The sequence below is a fragment of the Aotus nancymaae genome, unplaced genomic scaffold, assembly GCF_030222135.1.
Source record: "Aotus nancymaae isolate 86718 unplaced genomic scaffold, 86718_ANA_hifiasm-v0.15.2.pri h1tg000058l, whole genome shotgun sequence".
Lineage (NCBI taxonomy): Eukaryota > Metazoa > Chordata > Mammalia > Primates > Aotidae > Aotus > Aotus nancymaae.
Window position 1 is genome coordinate 43,567,295 of NW_026988472.1, and position 23,248 is coordinate 43,590,542.

A 23,248-nucleotide genomic window follows, 5' to 3' on the forward strand; every position below is an offset into this window, starting at 1 on the left:
TAGTATTATGTTCATTTTTGTTTCCACATAGGGGAGAGGCACCAGTTTTTCACTTTTCAGTGTTCAGGGTTTCTAAAGGTTGTAATCAAACCCCAGTGGGGACAGGGTGGGTGAGTGGGAGTGGGCAGGTGTTAAAGGCATAGTGCTTGTAAATTGAACACGTTGTTACAACTAGAATGCAGAGTGTGAAGGCCTTAGGGAGTCTAGTGAGAACAAATTTAAAGAGATGGAGTGGCAGATAAAGCTTTAAGAGCTAAGTGAAGGAGGTTAGGCTTCATGAGGCAGGGATTGAGAGCCATTGGTAGTTTGAGAGCAGAGACCTGGTAATGATGAAGGCTGTGGGTGAATTAACCTGGTAGCCACAGCTGGGATGGATTGTGTTGGAATCATGGGAGATGGTTGCATTCATCCACTGGTTCTCAAAATCTCATGTGCCTCTACATCACCTGAAGAGCTTATTAAAATGCAGGTAATGGCAGCTTCTGGCAGGGCGTGGTGGCTCACGCCTGTAATCCCAGCACATTGGGAGGCTGAGGTGGGAGGATCATTTGAGGTCAAGAGTTTGAGACCAGCCTGGCCAACATGGTGAAATCCTGTCTCAACTAAAAAAACAAAAACTTGGCCGGGTGCGGTGGCTCACGCCTGTAATCCCAGCACTTTGGGAGGCCGAGGCACACGGATCACCTGAGGTCAGGAGTTTGGGACCAGCCTGACCAACATGGAGAAACCGCGTCTCTACTAAAAATACAAAAATTAGCCGGGTATGGTGGCACATGCCTGTAATCCTAGCTACTCTGGAGGCTAAGGCAGGAGAATCGCTTGAACCCGGGAGGCGGAGGTGGCAGTGAGCCAAGATTGTGCCACTGTACTCCAGCCTGGGTAATGAGCTAAACTCCCTCTTAAAAAAAAAAAGTCAGGTGTGTTGGCACGGGCCTGTAGTCCCATCTAGTTGGGAGGCCGAGGCAGGAGAACTGCTTGAACCTGGGAGGCGGAGGTTGCAGTGAGCCAGTATCATGCCACTGTACTCCAGTCTGGGCAACAGCGAGACTCTGTCTTAAAAGCAGATGATGCAACTTTTGATGAAGTGGTAGGTCTGGGGTGGGGGCCTAGGAATCTGCATTCATAACAAACTCCCAGGTGACATGGATGGTACTCATCAGTGGCCATACTTTGAGAACCTCTGCACTAACCCCAGCTTGCGACTTAAATTTGGATTGAACTTTGGAAATGACAGAGAAAGGGTGATTGATGATTTCAAAGGAAGGAGAAATCAAGGTATGCTGCTTGATTAAATATTGGAACTAAAGGAGAGAAGGCAGGCAAAATTATAAAGTTCTTAAGCCCAAATTAATGTCAGATAAGCTAGATAAGAGGGAAGGTGGAAAGGAAGCTGGCTTGCATGCAGGGTGAGGAGGGGAGGATACAGAGTTCTAATTTGGACATGACAGTGCCAACAGTGATGCCCAGTGCACAGTACGATGACGTGGGACAGACTTAGGAACGATCACAGGTTGGAAGCCAGAGACCTTAGAATGTTCTACAGAGGGGCTGTGGTTGAAACCTAAGGAAGGGAGAAATTGTTTGCTGTCCAAGAGCTGAGAGCCAACCAAGGATGAAACCCTGGGACAGGCCTCCAGTTGATGAAGTAGGACCAGTGAGTTGGACGGAGCAGCAGAAAGAGATTCTGGATATTGTAATTATGCAGGTACTAAGGGAAGAGAAGTTTTAAAAGTAGATGTCACAAGGGTAGGTGCCTGGATACTTCTGCTCTCTTACCTCCTGCTTTGAATCTGACTGGCAAATTGCTGTTCACCTACACTTAGCTGAGCCATTGCCCCCATGAAGCTCTCCTAGACTTTCTCCGTCCCCCTACCCAAGTGGACAATGTCTGCTTTGCATCAGTCCTGCCCCTTGGGTAAAACCTCAGTTGTGGTTGGTTGCTTTTGTTTATGCTTCTGAGGTCTTAACCTTGGTGAAGTGTGGAATGCGGAACACTCAGAATACTGTTTTCAAATAGCTGTGCCAAGAAACTCAGCTCAGGTGAAGCATATCCCTTCGCACAAGGCCAAATTAGAGGGAAAATATGGCCCAGGTGTGGATCATCTTGGGGAGCTTTGCTGCTCCCACCTCCACCTGCAGGCGCTTTTCTGCCTGCTTCTCTGGAGGGAGGGAGGAAAGGCTATGAAGAGGGGCAACCAACTCTTTATAGAGAAATTTGTTTAATGTTAGACTCTCCTGTCCAAGGAGCAGGGGAAAAATGTCTTTTTTTTCCTTGAAAGTAGCTTGTTATCAGTTGATTTGTGTCCCTTGAAAAGATATATGGAATTCCTAACCCCCTGTGCCTCAGAATGTGACCTTATTAGTTCAGATAAGACGAGGTCATAACTAGGGTAGGATGGACCTTAATCCAACATGACCAGAGTCCCTATAAGAAAAGGAGAGGAGGGTCGAGCGCAGTGGCTCACACCTATAATCCCAGCACTTTGGGAGGCCAAGGCAGGCGGATTACGAGGTCAGGAAATCGAGACCATCCTGGCCAACATGGTGAAACCCCATTTCTACTAAAAATACAAAAAATTAGCTGGGCGTGGTGGCAGATGCCTGTAGTCCCAGCTATTCAGGAGGCTGAGGCAGGAGAATGCTTGAACCTGAAGGTGGAGGTTGCAGTGAGCTGAGATTGCACCACCGCACTCCAGCCTGGTGACAGAGTGTGACTCCGTCTCAAAAAAAAAAGGGAGAGGAGACACATGGAGAATGCTGTGTGATAACAGAGGCAGAGATAGGAGTGAAGCATCTAGAAGCCAAGGGACACCAAGGACTTAGGGCCACTGCCAGAAGCTAGAAGCGGCAAGGAAGGCTTTTCCCCTAGAGTATGGCCCTGTCCACACCTTGATTTCAGACTTCTATCCAATTTCTAATCTCTAGGACTCTGTGACAACAAATTTTGTTTTTTATTTTTGTTGTTGTTTTGGTTTTTAAAATTTGAGACAGTTTCATTCTTGTCACCCAGGCTGGGGTGCAATGGCGTGATCTCAGCTCACTGCAACCTCCACCTCCTGGGTTCAAGTGATTCTCCTGCTTCAGCCTTCCAAATAGCTGGGATTACAGGCATGTGCCACCATGCCTGGCTAATTTTTGTATTTTTAGTAGAGACAGAGTTTCCCCGTGTTGGCCAGGTTGATCTCAAACTCCTGACCTCAGGAGATCCGCCTACTTCAGCCTCCCAAAGTGCTGGGATTACAGGTGTGATCCACCACGCCTGGCCCTAATTTCTGTTGTTTGAAGCCACCCAGTTGACGGTGTTTTGTTCTGGTATCCCTAGGAAACTAATTTACACCTACTCGTAGAAACTTAGGAAAATACATTGAAGGATAAACTTCACCCATAATTCCACCAAGCAGGTAACCACTGTTCCCAGTGTTCGTGTCTATTTTTTGGGGTTTTGCCTGAAGATGGACATCTGTAGAGATATTTCTTTCCTTGTAAAATTGAGCTCACCCTGTAGAGAGTATTCACATTTGAACAGAAGATAAGCTAGAACAGGTGTTGAAAAGAAACAGGCCGGGTACAGTGGCTCGTGCCTGTAATCCCGGCACTTTAGGAGGCTGAGGCGGGCAGATCATGAGGTCAGGAGATCGAGATCATCCTGGCTAACACGATGAAACCCTATTTCTACTAAAAATTAAAAAAGATAGCCAGGCATGGTGCAGGCACCTGTATAGTTCCAGCTACTTGGGAGGCTGAGGTGGGAGAATCGCTTGAACCCTGGAGGCAGAGGTTGCAGTGCGCCGAGATCGTGTCATTGCACTCCAGCCTGGGCAACAGAGGGAGACTGTCTCAAAAAAACAAAAAAGAAAGGAAACAATTTTATTGTCTTATGGTGACTTTTTAGATATTGGGGCACCTCAGCAGGGGTGAGTTTTCTGGGGAAAAACCTGCCTGTTGAGACAGAATGGGTGGTAATGTGAGGTCCCTTTGGAGAAGGCAGCCTTATATTGAGAGACAGGAGAGAGAGAGGAGAGAGGGAGACAGGAGAGAGGAGAGAGAGAACAAAGAGGAGAGGAGAGGCTGGATAATGGAACTGGAGAAAGAACTGCAGTGGACAGGCCTGATTTGCCCAAGAGTTGCCTCAGTGGGCCTTTCTGTTTGTTCTGAGTGTAAGCCTGTTTCTTTTTCTTCTCTTTTCTGTTTGTCCGGGGATCAAACCAGGGTCCCCAGTAATCGTGAACACAGCACCCAGATTCTATCCAGTGTAGGTTCATGCCACTGAATCCACCCTTATCATGTCCTGAAGACTGAAGGCAAATACCCCCGTCCCCTCAGCTGCCCAACTTATTTTTTCTCTCCTTGACTTTGCAAAATGTTTCTCAGGATGAGTAGATTTATGCTACTGCCCAGCATTCACTGGGGTTCTCAGAATCTCAGTAATAGCTATTTTCAGGATGTACCAATTAGTGCATCTGAAATCTCTTCTGAAATAATGGAAATGAAAAAACTGTTCCACAAATTACAATAAAAATGAAATGGCATCCTCCCTAATGTGCTCCAGGTTTGATGAGGGTACAATTTAAAAGAAAGGTAAGTTTAATGGCACTGCTTGGAGGACTTGTGGAGTGGTTTCATTACAAGAGCTCCCTGCCCCATTTTACCCATGAGCCACAGTACCAGATCCATGGCATTGCCAGTGACCTCATTTGACATGTTCAAACCAGTAGACCATGGCTGAACAAGTGTTGGGAAAGAGCCCTTAATATATGCCAAGGACTTGGATAATGTATTGTATACAGTTAATGACCCTAGAGCATGAAAGACTTTGGTGGGGTCAGTGGAAAAGCATGTCGTGACTTTGAGGCTCCCCTTCATGAATTACATAGTCTTCTACTAAGAGCATTGTTCACGTTCTGACAGGAAGATGGGTCCCCTTTCCTGCTTGTTTTCTGCTCTTTCCAGCTGCCAGTTAGCAGGAAAGCAAGGGTAACTGCTCTTGGGTTTAACTGGGCATGGTTGAGCCTACAGCTCATTGCCTGCTTGGGGTGTGGGCTCTGGAAAACCATGAAGAAAGAAGCATTTCCCAGGTCCACTAGACAGACCCTCATTTGGATCCCTAAAGAGACATGTCTCACTCAAGTATCTCTTCAGTGTTTTCCAGAGTGAGAGAATGTGTGGACTAATCCATGTTGCAAATTATGGTGTTTGCTAATATATACACATGTACACACACAACATATGCTCTCTGGATGTTAGAAAAATGATAAACTAGGCCAGCCACAGTGCCTTACGCCTATAATCCCAGCACTTTGAGAGGGTGAGGTACACGTGTCACTTGAGGTCAGGAGTTCGAAACCAGCCTGGCCAACATGATGAAACCCTGACTGTACTAAAATTACAAAAATTAACTGGGTGTGGTGGCATGCACCTTTAGTCCCAGCTGCTCGAGAGGCTGAGGCGGGAGAATCACTTGAAATCAGGAGGCAGAGGTTGCAGTGAGCCAAGATTGTCCCACTGTACTCCAGCCTGGGTGACAGAGCAAGATTCTGTCTCAAAAAACAATCTCACACACACACACACACACACAGACACACCCCCCCACACACACCCCCACACACACACAAATGTTAAATTACCCATTGTCACGATTGTAAATGTTCACATTATCACTCCGTGTTCTGAGACCTGCTGAGGTCAAAGACCTTGTATAAATTTGAGATGGATTTTGGTTTTCCAAGGACTCATGTATTTCTTCTGGGCAGGAGTGTAGGCATACCGTGGCAGGCTTAAGAAACCCTGGAGTGAAATGGCTTTAAGTTAGAAGGGGAAGCCTCATATACTGCTGATGGGAATATAAAGTAGTGCAGCCACTTTAGAAACTAGTCTCTGTGTTATGTGTCATACAGCAGTTCTTTTAGGCATATATGCAGGACAATTGAAAACATAAATCTGCTCAAAAACTTGTACATGAATGTTTATAGCAGCATTATTAATAATAGCCAAGAAGTGGAAATGACACAAATTTCCATCAACAGATGAGTGAATGAATGAATAAAATGTGGCTTATCCATACAATGGAATTATTTGGCCAAAAAAGGAATGAAGTACTGATGCATGCTACAACATGGATGGTTTCATATATGAAATGTCCAGAATAGGCAAATCCATAGAGACAAAGGAGATCAATGGTTGCCAGGGTCTGGGGGAAGTAGAACTGTGGAGTGACTGCTAATGGCCACAGAGTTCCTTTTTGGGGTGATAAAAATGTTCTAAAATGGATTGTGGTGTTGGTTGCATAGCTCTGAATATCCTGAAAACTGCTGAATTGTACACATTAAATGGGTGTATTGTATGGTATGTGAATTATATCTCAATACAGCTGCTTGCTAGCTAGCTAGTTACAGATATTCACATTGTCAGCCCCTCACTACGTGTACCAGGACAACACTCTGTACTTTTCAAAGACACAAGCTGTCCCTGCTCTGTAAACACTACCTTCTGCAAAGGTGCAAACTCAGGTAGCCTTTGTTATTCTCTTGGAGAAGTACATCTTCATTTGCCCCAAATAGAGTAATGGTCCCATGATGAATAAGTAGAAAGTAAGACCTTTTGTGGCTACACTTGATAATATAAATGAGTCATCTTGATGAAAGCTGAAGAGTTACAAATTAGGACCCATTTTACCTGCCTGGACTGCTGAGGCTGACGACACTAATAATCTTAGGGAGCTTTAAGAAAGGTTGGAGAATGTGGCATTTGTCTTTTCCTCTTTTTTTTTTTTGAGGCGGAGTTTCTCTCTTGTTGCCCAGGCTGGAGTGCAATGGCATGATCTCAGCTCACCGTAACCTTCACCTCCCAGGTTGAAGCGATTCTCCTGCCTCAGCCTCCCGGGTAGCTGAGATTACACTCATGAGCCACCATGCCTGGCTTATTTTGTATTTTTAGTAGAGTCAGGGTTTCTCCACGTTGGTCAGGCTGGGCTTGAACTCCTGACCTCAGGTGATCCGCCCCCCTCAGCCTCCCAAAGTGCTGGTATTACAGGCGTCAGCCACTGCACCCAGCTTAGAAAGGTTAGGGAATGTGGCAGCTGTATTTCTTAGCAGCTGAGCACTTGGAAAAAAAGTGGATTAATCATCATACATATGGTGATCCATCAGGATACATTTGCAAATCTATTGAAAACTGATTTTCAAAACCTTTCTCAATTTGTGGCTCTTTGTTCTCATTCAAGATTTTGCGTGAATGGTATTCGGCATTATCAGCACCAATAGGGTGGAATTAGTTGTCCTTTTAATTCTAATTTGGAGATCAATCTTTCCATATCTGCAGTCCAGATTTTAACCTCCAAGCCCTAGAATCAGCAGTATTATTCCGGAAATAATTAGGAACCTCAGAGAATGCTGTGAGGACATTGAGTATTAAGCCTAAGGTTTTGACGGTGGGAAAAGCCATTTCATTTAAGGAGGTACCTTGCCTTAAGCACCTTAGTGACCCCAGAAGGAAAGCATTAGATGGGCAGTATGTAGACGAGCTCATTTGTCGTCTTCTTATGGACTAAATGCTTAATGAATCCATCTGGAAGAATGGTAGTTTGCTTACTAATACAGATTTTCCAGGGCATTGATGGCTTCAGGTGGCGGACAGGCCTCACATATTAAGTACAAAGGATTCTTTATAGACTTTCAGTTTGCAAGGTACAGATAGTAACTCCCCTCCTTCTCCAGGTCTCAGCTTTTAGGAGCTATTAGCTTTCCTGCAAGGCATAACTGGCATCAGACCATTCTACCTCGTTTGTATGGAGAGTGTTTGCTGAAGCGGGTGGAGCTGGAGCTGGATCTGAAGCAGGTTCAGGCATGCCTTCCTCATGTTTCAACTGGAAATCAGATGAAGCTTGAGATGAGAAAAAAATCAGGTCTTTGCCTCACTTCAGTTACATTCATATTCAATTATAAAGTGAGAGGAAACCGTTTCATTAAATGGGTTGGGATTGGGTTTTCAGGCTTCTTTCCTAAGAATTTGTTTTCCTTCTATGTGATGGTAGAATGAATTTGCTGTTTTATTTATTTATTTTGAGACAGAGTCTCATTGTGTCGCCCAGGCTGGAATGCAGTGGCATGATCTCAGCTTACTGCAACCTGTGCCTCCCAGGTTCAGGCAATTCTCCTGCCTCAGACTCCCGAGTAACTGGGATTACAGACGTGAGCCACCACACCCAGCTAATTTTTACATTTTTAGTAGAGACGGGATTTCACCATATTGGCCAGGCTGATCTCGATCCCTTGACCTTGTGATCCACCTGCCTCGGCCTCCCAAAGTGCTGGGATTGCAGGCGTGAGCCACCACGCCCAGCCAAGAGCTTTCTTTAACCACATTGGCACACTGCCTTTGAGGGTAAATAATGTTGCTGTTTCAAGGTGAGACTCAACACTGATTTGTGCTTAATATCAGGACAGGAGACAATCTATAAATAGATATGATTCTGTTTGGATTTGATTCCAAACCTAATGGTGTATGTAATTACATGATTACTACTATAATACAGGACACTGTTTGCTGAGATGCCAAAGTCTGTATTTCATGCAGGAAACTAGACTGGCCACCACAGCTTAACACACTAATGCTGATAATTAGTGAAGCTCTCACTTAAGTAAATGGGCCATTTGCCTTTGAAGCCACTGTGTAAGTAGAAGTACAGTAATCTGTCATACCAATCCACGTCTTTTGTCCTTAGTTTGAGCACTGGCTGTGGTTCCTTCCCAAGCTATCCAGACATTTCAAGTAAACTGTGCACAAAAATACCAATAAAGAGGAGAAATGCTGAATTTCTGATGGGAATTTTGGTTGAATGAATCCAATGTCTCCATCCAGGGCCTGTTAGGCTCTTATTGATGGGCAAGGATAAGCCCTAAGTGCGTTAGCAGGATATAACCCATTCCTTCCTTTCCATACAGGTTTTGTGTCTGATTGGTCTCCTTTGCATGAAGCTGCAGTTCACGGACGTCAGTTGACTCTGAGGAAACTCATCAGCCAGGTAGCTTTTTGAAAATACGATACAGAGGAAACCTATCAAAATATTAAAACAAATGTGTGGCATAATAACATAGGGACTTTTAAATTAATCTGTTAAATAGAAGACCTAGTGGTGATTCTAGTAACTACCACAATTTCTAAATAGGATGAATATATATTTTGAGATGTTTTAGATGTCTACAACAATTGTAATCCAATAGAAAATAATCTGTAATTTCTATTGGAGATAACCCTACATAATCCTATTACTACTGTGGTTTGTTGTCTATATTCTGAACTAAAGGACATGCTAAATTTTAGGTAAAGGTTAGTGAGAATAAATGTGCTTTTAAGAAAATCCAATTTCATAGACTTATCTAGAGTAAGAAGTCCTCCTACAAGAAACTAGTTTCTAAAGAAAAATTTCGTACTATCCTAAGCCACTGTCAAGCCATTTTTGGTAGCAGCAGCCTATTATAAATAGATTTTAACACTAATTCTAGCTAAAAGAAGTTAGGCTACTTCTCAGATAAAATTAAAAATGTACCCTATTTAGATAGCACAAAAAATGATCACTGCAGCTTTTATATATCACTTGTTAAATTGGACAGATACTCATTTACATTCAGTATTTATATGTTGATGAAACATCAGCCAGAACCATATCTTCCAAGTTCTATCACATTATTTGTGTAAGATGTATTTTTGGAATCCCAGTTTCTGCCTTCATAAAATGAATATTCTAATACCTACCTAAGTCCACCCAGAACTCAATAGCAAACCACCCCAAAACTCAGTGACATCATAAGGTAACCATTATTTCTTGCTGATGAGTGTTTGTGTCAGCTAATCTAGGCTGGGCTTGGCTGGGCTTGGCTCCCAGATGTGGGTTGGGTGTAGCCCTGCTGCACACCTCTCTCATCCTTCTTGGACCACTGGCCACCTGAGGAATTCTTTTCTCTTGGCAAAAGGCTGGAGCACAGCAGGGCAAGCCCAACCATGCAAGAATACTTCCAATCTGTTGATGTCACATCTGCCAACATCCCACTGGTCAAGTCACATGACCACATCCAAAGTCAAGGATCAAGGGAAGTACATTTTGTCAACTAAGAGTAGTTGACAACTGATAATAGAAATATTAAAGTTAAGCCATTCAATCTTTTTTTTTTAAACTAAGAACTGACTGTGGACTAGACACTGTGAAGTAATGGGTTAATTATCTTATGATGTTATATGACTCTGACTCAGACTTGTTAATGATTTAGACAAACCACAGTTCATTTAAGGTAGAACTGTAACTTGATGAACTATAAATGAATTCCTGACTTTTCAGGAACCTCTGTAATATGAATATGTGGTAAAAACTTTTTGTTTTGTATTACAAGTAACTGTGTTGTTGCATTTCATTTACCTGGATTTATGTATAAACACCTAAATGCTGGTTTTACTATTATTCTTCTTATTATTTTGAGATGGTGTTTTGCTCGTCGCCCAGGTTGGAGTGCAGTGGTGTGATCTTGGCTCACTGCAACCTCTGCCTCCTGGGTTCAAGCAATTCTCCTGCCTCAGTCTCCTGAGTAGCTATGACTATAGGTACAGGCCACCATGCCCAGCTAATCTTGTGTTCTTAGTAGAGACAGGGTTTCACCATGTTGGTCAGGCTGGTCTCAAACTGCTGACCTCGGGTGATCCACCAGTCTTAGCCTCCCAAGGTGCTGGGATTACAGACATGAGCCACCGCACCTGGTCTAAATGCCGGTTCTAAAATGGCAATCATGCCTGGAGGAGAGTGCACATTTTCCTATTGGTTATTTTTATGGTTGCCTTTTGCCCAAATTCTGTACCTTGGCCTGTCTTCCCCCCACTCATGTCTGATACACAAGCATGATTTTTGCTTCATGTGACAATCATATCCCTCTTGTGGCATTGATGAAGCTACTTTCTATAAGCGTGATGACTGTCAGAAAATAAGGTATTTTCTCCTGCCAATTGGACATTTAAGTCTTAGGCCTGAATAGTAAAGTAAGAACTGACATATTCTTTCCTTTGATCAAAACAAGAGTTGGCAAATTTTTTTCTGTAAAGGACCAGATAGTAAATATTTTAGGCTTTGCGAACCATGCAGTCTCTGTTGGAACTACCTAACTGCTGTTGTAGACGATATGTAAATGAATGGGCATGGCTGTATTCTGATAAAGCTTTGCTTATGGATGCTGAAATTTGAATTTCATAAAATTTTCATGTGTCACAAAATATTCCTTTGATTTCTTTTAAACCATTAAAAATGTAAAAACCATTCTCAGCTGCTGTGCTATACAGAAACAGATTGTAGGCTAGATTTGACTCATGGGCTGTCATTTGCTGACCCCCTTGTCAAAACTGTGACAGAGCTAGGAATTCTAAGAAAAAAACTAAATGTCAGGCAAAGGAGGGTTGTTTTGAGAAAAAAAATTGGGCAAAACTATTTTTATTACAAACATCATTAAATCCTGTTTGTTACTAAATACTGATGTTTAAAGAGCAATTATTTTAGTTAATAGGTACATTGTAATTTCCTAAAGTAATAAAGTACATTTAGGCTTCCTAAAAGGTACATGCAGTATATTTCTTTTCCCTTGCAATTTTAAAATTTCCTTTCCAGTGTCCCACAAGATAGAGTCATTACTGAATATGTTAAAATTTCATAATTGCTTGTTAAAACTTAGCAATTTGAGCCATGCTGACTTTTAAAAAATTGAGAAATATCATAAACAAATATAAAAGAACTTAAACACATGTGTGCAGTTGAACAAAAAGTGGTGATGATGAGAATATTGCCATGTGACTGCCCCCCCAGGTCAGGAAATGGAAAAATAACACGTTGCTGGTGCCGCCGAAGAGCCACCCATTCCCTCAGTGTTGTGCTTTCTAGAACACAATCCTGTCCCTCTTCCACAGGAGTAACCATTATCCTGATTTCCTTGTCTTCGTTATGCTTTTACTTTATATATTATGTCTTCTGAAACAATACGGGTTAGTTTTGCCTAATTTGAACTTTAAATTGATGTAATCATTGAGTATGTATGATTCGGGATTTTGATGCTTTTGCTCAACATCATTTTTGCAAGCATAGTGCTTGACATTATAATTTGTTTGATGTAATCTTTCCACTGAAAGATTATGCCAGAGTTTATTAATTCAGTCCCTTGTTGATGGACATTTGGTTTGTTTGCAGTTTTTGACTATTACGACCAAAGCGGTTGTGAATATTCTTGTATATTTATCTAGATGTATATATTCCTAAGAGTCAAATTGCTGAGTCATAGGCATATGCATTGTCAACTGTGATAGATACTGTTAAACTGTTTTCCTGAGTGGCCATACCATATTACAGTCCCACTGGTAGTGTGGCAGTTTTTTTTTTTTTTTTTTTAAGTCAATATAAACACCTTAGTGTACCATCTGACTTTGAGCCAGGTCAACTTTGTCATCCTACTGGAATGGTGGCTGAAAAACAGCCCCAGAGCACTGTTTCTTTGCACCCCTTACTCTGACTATTATTCCTTCTTCAGGGGTGGCTTGTGAATATCATCACGGCAGATCATGTTTCTCCACTCCATGAAGCCTGTCTCGGAGGTCATCTCACTTGTGCAAACATTTTATTACGGCATGGAGCACAGGTAAGGGCAGGTGAAATAACATCTTAGAAACCAAGAATGAAAAATGGCTATATCCCTTCTGAGTAACTTCCAGCACTTTTGATTAGACTGATTTGAAATATGAAGACAGTTGTTTTTCAAGAAAATTATGTTCATCAGGCTTGTTTGCTTTAGTGATGGATGAAATACTAAATTTTTAGCTAGAAAGTCATGCTTACAGTCTGTATCATTTTCTTTATCAGACACTACTAATAAATAGTTGTTAGACTTCTGTCTTCATTGTTATGGTCAGAAGGGAATAAAATGTTATGGAAAGCACACATTTGCCTGGGATGGCTAGGATGTCTGAGAAGACAGAAAATCTCTATGTGGTCATTCATCCTTTGGCTGGCAACCTGGACTTGTTCACATGGTAGCAGGGATTGCAACAGCAGCAAAAGAGGACCTGTTGGGTGTTAGGCAACTGAATGGTGGGTTGGGGAAATTATGGGCTTACTATCTTCTGGAAATAGCCAATGCAAAGTCCCAGAAATGATAGTGAGCAATTTTTGTATCCTGAAGTCATTCCTTATGGCAGGAGAGTAGAGTAGGTGAGAGGGTTCAGAATATAAGCAACCTTGTCCATGCCAAAACAAGAATGGGCTTTGTCCTGAGATCAGTAAAGAGCCAGAGCTGAGTGCATTGTCAGATTTATATTTGGGTTAAGAAAACATTCAAAACTTAGAAATGGAAAGTGCCAAGGTGAAGCAAGAGACAGCTAGGGTGCAAACTTGAAAGAGGTGCTCATTCTCAGGGTCCTTTATGTGACTCCAAAAATGAACATGTCCTTAATTTTTTTACCCTGGGCATCTTTTGTGGCTCACTCTAGTCCTGGCCCTGCTTTGAAGTAGAGTGTGAGAATGAATTCATTGTCTTCACAATATCATTGATTAAAAGATTCACCAAATAATCATTTAATGATAGACAAGAATGCATCTGCATTTGGCTTTTCTATTCACTAATTAATTATAGCCCAAATGCTGTGAAGTTAGACATTAACTTCCGTCTGATTTCCAACATTGGAAATGATAGATAGCCTCAAATATTATAGTTTTATGGCCCTATAGGACATTAACCAGTTTTTTTTTTTTTGTTTTTTTATTTTTGAGATGCAATCTTGCTCTGTTGCCCAGGCTGGAGTATAGTAGCACAATGTCAGCTCCTTGCAACCTCTGCCTCCTGGGTTCAAGCAGTTCTCCTGCCTCAGCCTCCCGAGTAGCTGGGATTACAGGCGTGTGCCAACACATTTGGCTCATTTTTGTATTTTTAGTAGAGCTGGGGTTTCTCCATGTTGCCCAGGCTGGTCTCGAACTTCTGACCTCAGGTGATCCGCCTACCTTGGCCTCCCAAAGTGCTGGGATTACAGGTGTAAGCTACCATGCCCAGCTGAGTCTTATATCTATTAGCAAATATATTTCAGCCATCCATTGACTATATAAATTTTTATTTGAGCCAGCCTTACCATCTTACTGGTTCCCTTGCTATGTATGTGTTAATTCTATATTTGTATGACAGTCAAGTTTTTTAAAGTTTTCTAAATTATACTTTAAGAATTACAGTTAACAATTTTAACAATTTCCTCACAGCAGCAAGAGTAATCTTTTTGCACCCCTTAAGAAATTGAATTGGTGTGGGATGGGTCTAGGAAAGAAGTTTAAAGTAGGGATTAGTTTATAAGCTACTGAAATTATCCTAACTAGTTTCAAAGTTCATGTTCCTGGGGAGGGCATGGAGGAGATTGAACATTGAGTAACTTTTTTTTTTTTTGAGATGGAGTTTTGCTCTTGTTGCTGAGGCTGGAGTGCAATGGCAAGATCTCGGCTCACCGCAGTCTCCACTTCCCGGGTTCAAGTGATTCTCCTGCCTCAGCCTCCCAAGTAGCTGGGATTACAGGCGCCTCCCTACTGTGCCTGGCTAATTTTTTGTATTTTTAGTAGAGACGGGGTTTCTCCATATTGGTCAGGCTGGCCTCAAACTCCCGACCTCAGGTGATTCGCCCACCTTGGCCTCCCAAAGTGTTGGGATCACAGGCGTGAGTGACTGCCCCTGGCCTGAGTAACATTTTTGATGCTTTATATAGTCACTCCCTAATTCCGTTTTTCACAAAAACCTTGTGGAATTTGGTACTTTTTTTCTCCCTTTTATAGCTGAGGAATTTAAGGCTCAGAGAAGTTAAATATCTTCAGAGTGGTAGACCAGGTATTTCAACCCAAAACATCCCCCTTCCTGTCTTCATCCTGGAGCTTCTTTTTCCAGGTGAATGGCATGACAACAAACTGGCACACTCCACTGTTCAATGCTTGTGTCAGTGGCAGCTGGCATTGTGTGAATTTGCTCCTGCACTATGGAGCCAACCTTCAACTTCAGAATGATCTGGCATCCCCTATCCATGAAGCAGCTAAGAGAGGTAAATCTGTTGAGAATTTTCTTTTCTACCCACTCCTTCAAAGGACATCTTACTGCAGAAAGAAAGAAAGAAGAGGAGGAGGTATTTTAGAGCAGTAGTTCTCAAAGTGGGGTCCCAGGACTGGAAGCATCAGCATGACCTGGCCTGCAAATGCAGATTCTTGAGCCCCAGTCCAGCCCCACTGGATCAGTAACTGTGGGGATGGGGCTCAGCCATCTGGATTTTGTTTAATAAGCCCTCCAGCTCTTCTGGTGCACAGTAACCTTGAGCACCTCCCTTTTAAAGCATTTCGAATGTTTTTCACTGCTATATTACTGGAACAGGGCTTGGAGCAGAGTAGACTATCCATCAATATTTGTGGAATACATTCTCATACCCGTGACCTTATAGAAATCAGGTTATTTCATAAAACAAATTATATTCTTCTATTTCAGGGCCTTAAAGAATATTGTCTCAGTGACAAGTTTGCCAAATGAAATAAACTTTCAAGTTTTGAAACTATAAGATGTTTTTTCATTAAAGCCATAATTTTTCTGATATTCTTAGCTCATAAAATCATCACAAGTTTTTATTTTCTCCAATATTTATCATCATCATAATAACCATACCTTGCCAGAGGGCTTGCTATTTCTCCAGTGGCTTTCACAGAATGGCTTCCCATTTGACTGGACCAGCCCACTTATAATGATCTCCCAAAGCGTTGATATTCATTTACAGAGAACATACTAACTCATCGTATTTGCTGCAATACATAGAACTAAAATGTAGCAAGAGAAACGTACAGGAGCAATGTCGAAAATACCACATTGTGGACCAAGGAAGTGTGATTCAGCTTTCGCCTAGTTTGCCAGACTGGGCTCTGCTCATGTGGGATTTGGCAGCTTCTTCTAAGCCTTCCCTATACCCGCTGTGGCCTGTTTCTCCCGGGCCTGCCTTTGGAGAGGTTGCAAGTTTCCTTCCCTGTCTTGTGGCCCACACTGTACGCTTTAATCTTCAGGTCCACCTTCAGGTCCTGTTTCTCTGTATCTCTTCCCAACTCTCACTTCAGTTTCTGTACTTAGACTAACTGCAAAGCCACAAACAATTGAAAAAGGTGGATGGTTGCCGGTGGGTTACCATGGCTAGTAAACTCAAATGGAGTTAGTTTCACCGGTAGTTGCAGATTACATCCTATGGTCAAACCATTTACTAATATCACTGTGTGAAATCACTCCTGATTCTAAGTAAAGGAAACAGCTTTTGGTCCCCTGGATAAGCTGCTGCTAAATTTAATGCAGAATGGGGTTGGCACTGTTTCGCTAGGTAAGGGAACTTGTACTGTAACTGTTTTTCTCCTGCTTTGGGCTGCAGGCCACGTGGAGTGTGTCGACACTCTTGTAGCTCATGGGTGCAACATTGACCATAACATCAGCCACCTGGGCACTCCACTCTATTTGGCTTGTGAAAACCAGCACATAGCATGTGTCAAGAACCTTCTGCAGTCAGGTAAAGCGAAAAGCAAACCAAAATGAGAAAAGAAAATGAAAAGTAAGTTGAATGTATTTTAAACATGTTACTGCGGTAGGAGAGAAATGAGTGTGGGCGATGGAGTTGGACAAGGTCAGGCTAACACTAAGGTTCCGTTCATAATGATGTGCAGTTCATACTGACCGTGTTCCCTTGAGGAATCATTTCACACTGTTTGAACTTTAGTTCTCTCACTTGTCACGAGGATGATGATGATGATGATGCCGATGCCTCTTCTCAGGTGGTTCTCAATGATCATTTTTTTCTTCGCCCTTTCCTCTGTCTCCCTCCATTTGGCCAGTCACATTATTAAGCCCTGCATAACTTGCAAAGTTGTTGGATTAGTGTTGAATATTCCTGTTTGGGACCTTCACCAGTTGTCTTTGATTTAGATATTGAACCCACTTTTAGCCCATTGCAAATACTATGTGTTCCTTGAAAAGGCCTGTGTTCCCTTATTTCTTTTCACCTCCCTGCTGTTGTCCAGCCCCCTTCTCAACACCATTTCATCACCTCTTTAATTATCTGAGTCCTATTTACTCTTTAAGACTCTAGTAATCTCTTTCCCAGTGAATGTCGTTATAGTCCTTATTGCCTCCTACTCATTTGGCAGGCATTGCTGTGAATTAAGAGATGTATTCTCTCTCCCACCTCCCACCACGCCCTCCACCATTCTGGGTAGATTTTAAGCCTGTAGCCTGGAAAGGGCCATGTTTGACATCCCTCACAAAGTTAAGAACAATACAAGACCAGATCAGTTAACATTTGTTGAGTGTACGTAGATTTTCGTTTTACCAGACAGATGGCAGCTCAGGCAAAGCCACATGTTCCCACATGTCACAGTGAGAGCCAGCATCTGGGCTGGCGTGGGGATTTGTCAAGAGTGTAGGAGTGGAATTGGGTGGGGACAGTCCTAGAAATCTGCCTTTCTCCTGAAGGGGAGAACTTTGCCACCTTCCCCGTGATCTTGGGATTGGTCAGTCCAATCCAGGGGATGCCCCCATGAGTTGGTTGCTTTACAAAGTCCAAATCACCCAAGCGCCAGGTTTTACACCCTGTGGCAGCTGCACACCAGGTGAGTTTGGCTGCTTGTTGTATGCTGGATTTCACCATCTAGCCTCACCCCCAGGCTCTACTGGCTAATACTTAGGTTCCATTAATAATGATGTGCAGCTTTTCTGTCACTGGGATTTTTCTTATATGCCTCATGCCTATGTACAGTGCCGAAAGGCAAATTTTTAACTTCATATGCTATATAGCTCATGCTGTACATTCAATAACATTATTAGATGGGATTTTCCCCACATTATGAAATGGAATCAAAGCATCTCCCATTTTCCCAGAATTGCTGTGCTCAATATGGATCCCCTCTTGTTAGGGAATTTTGGGGCTCATTGCTTTGAAAGGAGGATGGTTGGATTCTGCTCCTTGCTGACTCTTTTTGTTCTTGTGACTATTTAGGTGCAGACGTGAACCAAGGCAAAGGTTATGATACCCCACTTCATGCAGTGGCCAGCAAGCTCAATGAAGAGCTGGTTTGCCTGCTCATGGATTTTGGAGCAGACACCTATGCCAGGAACGCTGAAGGCAAACGTCCTGTGGAGCTGGTGCCTCCAGAGAGCCCTTTGGCCCAGGTCTTCTTGGAGAGAGAAGGTGCTTCTTTGACAAAATCTAAGCCCTAATATGTAGACACCCCTTCAGGCTTTAGTAGGAGGCGGGTATTTAGCAATTTCTGACTTCCAGTCCTGTAAAAAGATAATTCTCTGCCATCACCAAATCTGTGGAAGTTGAGATGATTCAGTATTCAATGTGGTACAGTACCGATTACAGTACAGCAAATAACCGTCCTGCTGTTTAGCATATTGGATACAGGTTTTTGGGATGATGTAATATTCATATATGGGGTAGGCCAGGTTTTTAAAAATTAAGGTATTATTAAAATTTTAGTGTTACATGTATTTAAAAGATGCTTTAGAATGAGGCAGCAGAGGCCTCTTGGGGGTATGAGGCCCCAGGATATCTTACTGTACCACAGATGGGCCAGACTACTGGACACTTGGTTTCTGGGCTTAAAATGCAGCTCTTTGAGAATTTAGGCTTCACACCAATCCAAAGACATTTACTATGATAAGTTAACCAACGATAAGTCCACACCTCTGTAAGTAAGAAATGACACTGCTAACCCAAACAATGGAATACTGTGGTTGAGTGGTGTGTCTGGGAGTAGGGCTTTGAGGCCTGGGTAGGGTTGATGAACAAAGACAACTCAAGTTGGGGAGTCACCCTCTTGAAATCTTCACGGGCTTAGAGGCAGGTGAGCAGCCAGCTCAGTACTTCTTTTCTTACCAGAGCGTGGACTGTAAAGTCTTAGGGATTCTGGGACTTTGAAGCAGGCCTTCCTACCAGAAGGATTCTGATATCATACAATCTAGTTCTTCTCTCCCCACATGATAAGAAGGGTTGGCTTTGGGCAGATCCTGTAAAGTGTGCCAAGGAGTCCTCTTTCCTCCACCGCTCACTGCCCCAGGGAACTTGCAGTCAAGTCCCTGCCTTGGAGTATGGGACTCTGCTCCTGCAGGCATATGCAGGCCTGTGCTCCTGAGCAGTGCTGGTCAGGCAGAAAAGACTGACTCCAGGTATAAGGAATAGTCCACTAGAGGCCCCTTTCAGTTAAGCAGTGGGATAATCACTGAGCAATTCTATCTGCATTTTAATAATTACTTGTTTTAACAAAGTTTTAATGTCTACAGGGCCCATAAATATATCTTTTTTTTTTTTTTTTTTTTTTTTGAGACAGAGTCTCAATGTGTTGCTAGGCTGGAGTGCAATGGCATGATCTCAGCTCACTGTAATCTTTGCATCCCAGATTCAAGTGATTGTCCTGCCTCAGCTTCCCGAGTAGTTGGGACTTCAGGCGCATGCCACCACACCCAGCTAATTTTTGTACTTTCAGTAGAGACAGGGTTTCACCATGTTGGCCAGGCTGGTCTTGAGCTCCTGACTTAGTGATCCACCCACCTCGGCCTCCCGAAGTGCTGGGATTACAGGCGTGAGCCACTGCGCCCGGCCAATATATCTTAATTTTAAAAAAATTAGGACAAAATATGAATAGAACAACATGGATTGGAATCATCTTTATACCAACATAGTTGTGAAATAGATTTTTTCATTGTTTTAATTGAGAAAGGGATTCACAGAGGCAGAAGTCCCTCAGGTACCCTTACCCCTCAGTCATAATGTAGGGTATATATTCATGTAGGATGTAGATGTTCCCTCCTCCATCAAGTAACCCCATAGGATTTTCAGATGTCCTTCCCTGGCTTTTCCCTTCTGCTTTGTTTCCCAAAGCCATTCCCAGAAACAGTAATTAATTTTTAATGCATGTTTTGCATGGTGACAGTGGGGCCAATGATTCTACTAGTTTATGAGGTGTCATTTGCTGCTGGAGAGAATCAGCAGTTGTTTTGCCTCCATGAGTCACTCTTGGGGTTTTGGTACAGACACCTCTCAGAGGGTTTGGACCCCACAGGAAATGGGGCCAGGCAAGTACAGAAAACTAGACCTGTGGATTGCTCACAGCAGTTTCTGTCTCTGGGTGCCCCTGCAAATTCATTTGCTTCAGTCTATCTGTTTCTCTGTTTCCCGGGGAAGGGAATTCATTCAGTTACTGTCCTCTTTCAATGGTATAGCAACAGGAGAATGTTGGTAAAACCCAACCATGTTCTGAATTGGGCTTTGCATGGGTGTTAGGAAGGGTAAGATTTTCTCTTTTTTCTGAGGAAAAGGGAAAAGATTTCAAGAATATTACCACCTCACCCTTAATAAGCATCTAAAGCAGTGTTTGCTCATGGCACACAATTAAAACCTAGAAATGACTGTCAGCCTAGCATGACCACAGCCCCCAACCGCTCACCCAGTGCACCTTGGCTTTAAAGCATCAAGGATTGTTGCTGGAGGGGTTAAAGTAATCAAGGTCCAAAGGAATATGCCAGTTCATAAATAGACAATTAGCTGGTGTTATTATTGAGTAAAGCAAACCCCTTGAATGTTTGCAGTTGCCAGCAAGTGACTGGAAAGCTGTATTCAGCTCTGTTTCTATGCACTTGAAGCTATAGTTGTTTGACATTGTCCTACTTGTAATCAGCAGTCAGCAGCATTGAGTTGGCACCAGTAGTTATTAATACACTGTGTTTATTGTGACACTCTGCTTTTCTTAATTCTCTGTCAGGCCTGCTCTGAGATCTTGTTATTTGTAACGCTTTATCAGTACCTACTATGGTTGCCCCTGACAGTGTATCTAGCACAGATGATCAGTCACATCGTTCAACGTTCTTTAGTGAGGTTAGATTAGGTTCAGTTGCCCTACCGTGTGTTTTTTGCTGCTCATTAATATATGCCTTGAGAATACTGGGAAGCCATTTATTAATATACGCTTTGAGTATATTGGGCATAATCTGGTAGGTGGCTTACTCCAACAGGACCCTTCTGTTAGGGCCTGGTGTAAAATAGTTCAAGTATTTTTTTGATTGTTTATGTGTCAAGTTCCATCTCTCCTTGTCCTCCATCACCTTGAGAGATAAGTTTCTCAGTTGATCCTGTAGTTGGTGGTGATGCTATAGGAATATGGAATATGGAGGCCACAGTATCCTTTGGCTGTATTCTCAACCCTGACTGCACACTCAGATGACTGGGGCACATGCCTATAGAAAATCCAGATGCTCAGGCTTTACCCAACAATAATTGAAGCAACATCTCTAGTTAGAGGGACTTGGCGTCCATGTAGTCGAATGTGCCCCCACCCCAGGTGAGTCTGAAATCCAGCCTGGATTGAGGGCTACTTGTTTATGGAGTTCTTGAGGGTTTACAGTTTTGCTTTTTAAAAAATAACCAAAAAAAGATTCCCATTACAATTTGATGCAGGAAGTAGGGGGGAGCATGGAAAATCATTCCCTATTCTTTTGCCCTATAACAGGGTGGGTTTCTGAACGTTGACACTGTTGACACTTGGGGCCAGTGGGGGGCTGTCCTGTGTACTTTGGGATGTTGAGGAGCATCCCTTGCCTCTTGCATTAGATGCCAGTTGCACCCTTCCTCAAGTTTTGGCAACCAAAAATGTCTCCAGACACTGCCAAATGTCCCCTGAGGAGCAAAATGATGTCCTCTTCCTTTCCTTCCCTGTGCCTCCTCCCAGTTGCGAACCACTGTCCTAAAATGTAAACTGTTGGGTGTTCCCTAAGCAAGGCTTGTGCTAGCTACTTCACTTTTCACCCGTGAGTTGAAGCATTGGAATAGCTCTGAATACAGAATATAAAAACAAACATGACTTCACATGCATACTCTTGGGATTCACCTCTGAGCTCATTATATTTGAATACCTTAAATGGCTCGTTATAAAATAAAAATGTTTGCATCTAGAAATACGCACTTTTTTTTAAAGGTAAGAGATAAGAACACCATTAAACATAAATTTTATTTTGATTATTGGATTTTTTGTGTAGCTGTGTAATTCCCAAGTTAGCTTAGTTAAGCCTTCATTAGTGAGGCTAAGCTTTAAATTTCTTTCAGTCTGCTCTAAATTAAAACCTCACAAGCTTATTTCAATTAGCTACCAGAAAAGAGAGAACATAGCCTAAAAATGCCTTCTACAAAAAAAAAAGAAAACCCAGAAAATGGTCTTCAATAGTTCAATATTATTTCCTTATAACAATGTTACATCTTGTATGCTTTTTTTTTTTTTTTAAAGGAGAAGTCTTAGATCAATAACACCACTGTGTGACTTGTCTTATGATCTTTCTCCAGGGCCCCCTTCTTTGATGCAGTTATGCCGCCTTAGAATTCGGAAGTGCTTTGGAATCCGGCAGCATCATAAGATAAGCACACTCTGCCTCCCGGAGCATATGAAACAGTTTCTCCTACATCTTTAAATGCATCAAGGGAACGGATTCACAAACAACATGAAAACATTATTGAGTGTCGTAGCCATTAGAATTTTAAAATCTAGTTGGGTTTATAGAGTTTGATTGATGTTTTCCATTAGATTTGTTATAGAAACGCACTGCATACATTTGTATTAGTTAGAAGGTGTGAAGACATTTTTCCCGCTTGGAAGAGAGTGTTTAAAATAACAGTTGTTGTTTTGAATATTTCCTCCATGCCAGGTACTTTCTGCATCATCTAATTTAGCCCTCACAGCAACTGAATCAGTATGTCCAGTTTCCCAGAGCAAGGATAGAGGAGTCAGATAGAAATACAGGTTTTCTGACATTAGCTTAAGTGATTATTTGATCAAGGCAGGATTTTCCAGCATCACTATCCTTGTTCCATCTCTGCTGTATGAGAATGAAAATAAATACGTTTCTTGGTTTATGTCTAATTGGTTTGAACCTTCCCTGTTCTTATGACAAAACCACTACCACCCTAGCATAGTATAGGAGTCAGTTCTTTTTTTCAACCAAAACACTATATACATATTAAGCATATTCTAGAACCTGCTGCTTAATGCAGTAGCCACTTGTCCAATGGTTCTCCATGGGGGGATTTTGTCACCCAGGGATGTTCAACAATACCTGGAGATATTTTGGTTGTCATAATTGAGGAGGGGGGGTGCTACAGGCATTTAGTGGGTAGAGGCCAGGAATGCTGCTAAGCTTCTTAAAATGTA

At 42.5% G+C, this 23,248-nt stretch overlaps 1 protein-coding gene across 3 annotated transcripts in view; it reads left to right on the plus strand.

Annotated features, from left to right (window-relative positions):
- Nucleotides 1–22,960, plus strand: part of ASB9 (ankyrin repeat and SOCS box containing 9) — a 39,652-nt gene extending 16,692 nt beyond the window's left edge. For all 3 annotated transcript variants that reach the window (XM_012434807.2, XM_012434799.3, XM_012434816.2), the window contains 6 exons: nt 8,940–9,019; nt 12,549–12,656; nt 14,931–15,081; nt 16,432–16,566; nt 18,049–18,240; nt 22,387–22,960. In XM_012434807.2, coding sequence (XP_012290230.1) covers nt 8,940–9,019; nt 12,549–12,656; nt 14,931–15,081; nt 16,432–16,566; nt 18,049–18,240; nt 22,387–22,511 — 791 coding nt within the window. In that variant the 3' untranslated portion in view covers nt 22,512–22,960. The remainder of the gene's footprint in view (nt 1–8,939; nt 9,020–12,548; nt 12,657–14,930; nt 15,082–16,431; nt 16,567–18,048; nt 18,241–22,386) is intronic.
- Nucleotides 22,961–23,248: the final 288 nt, after the last annotated feature.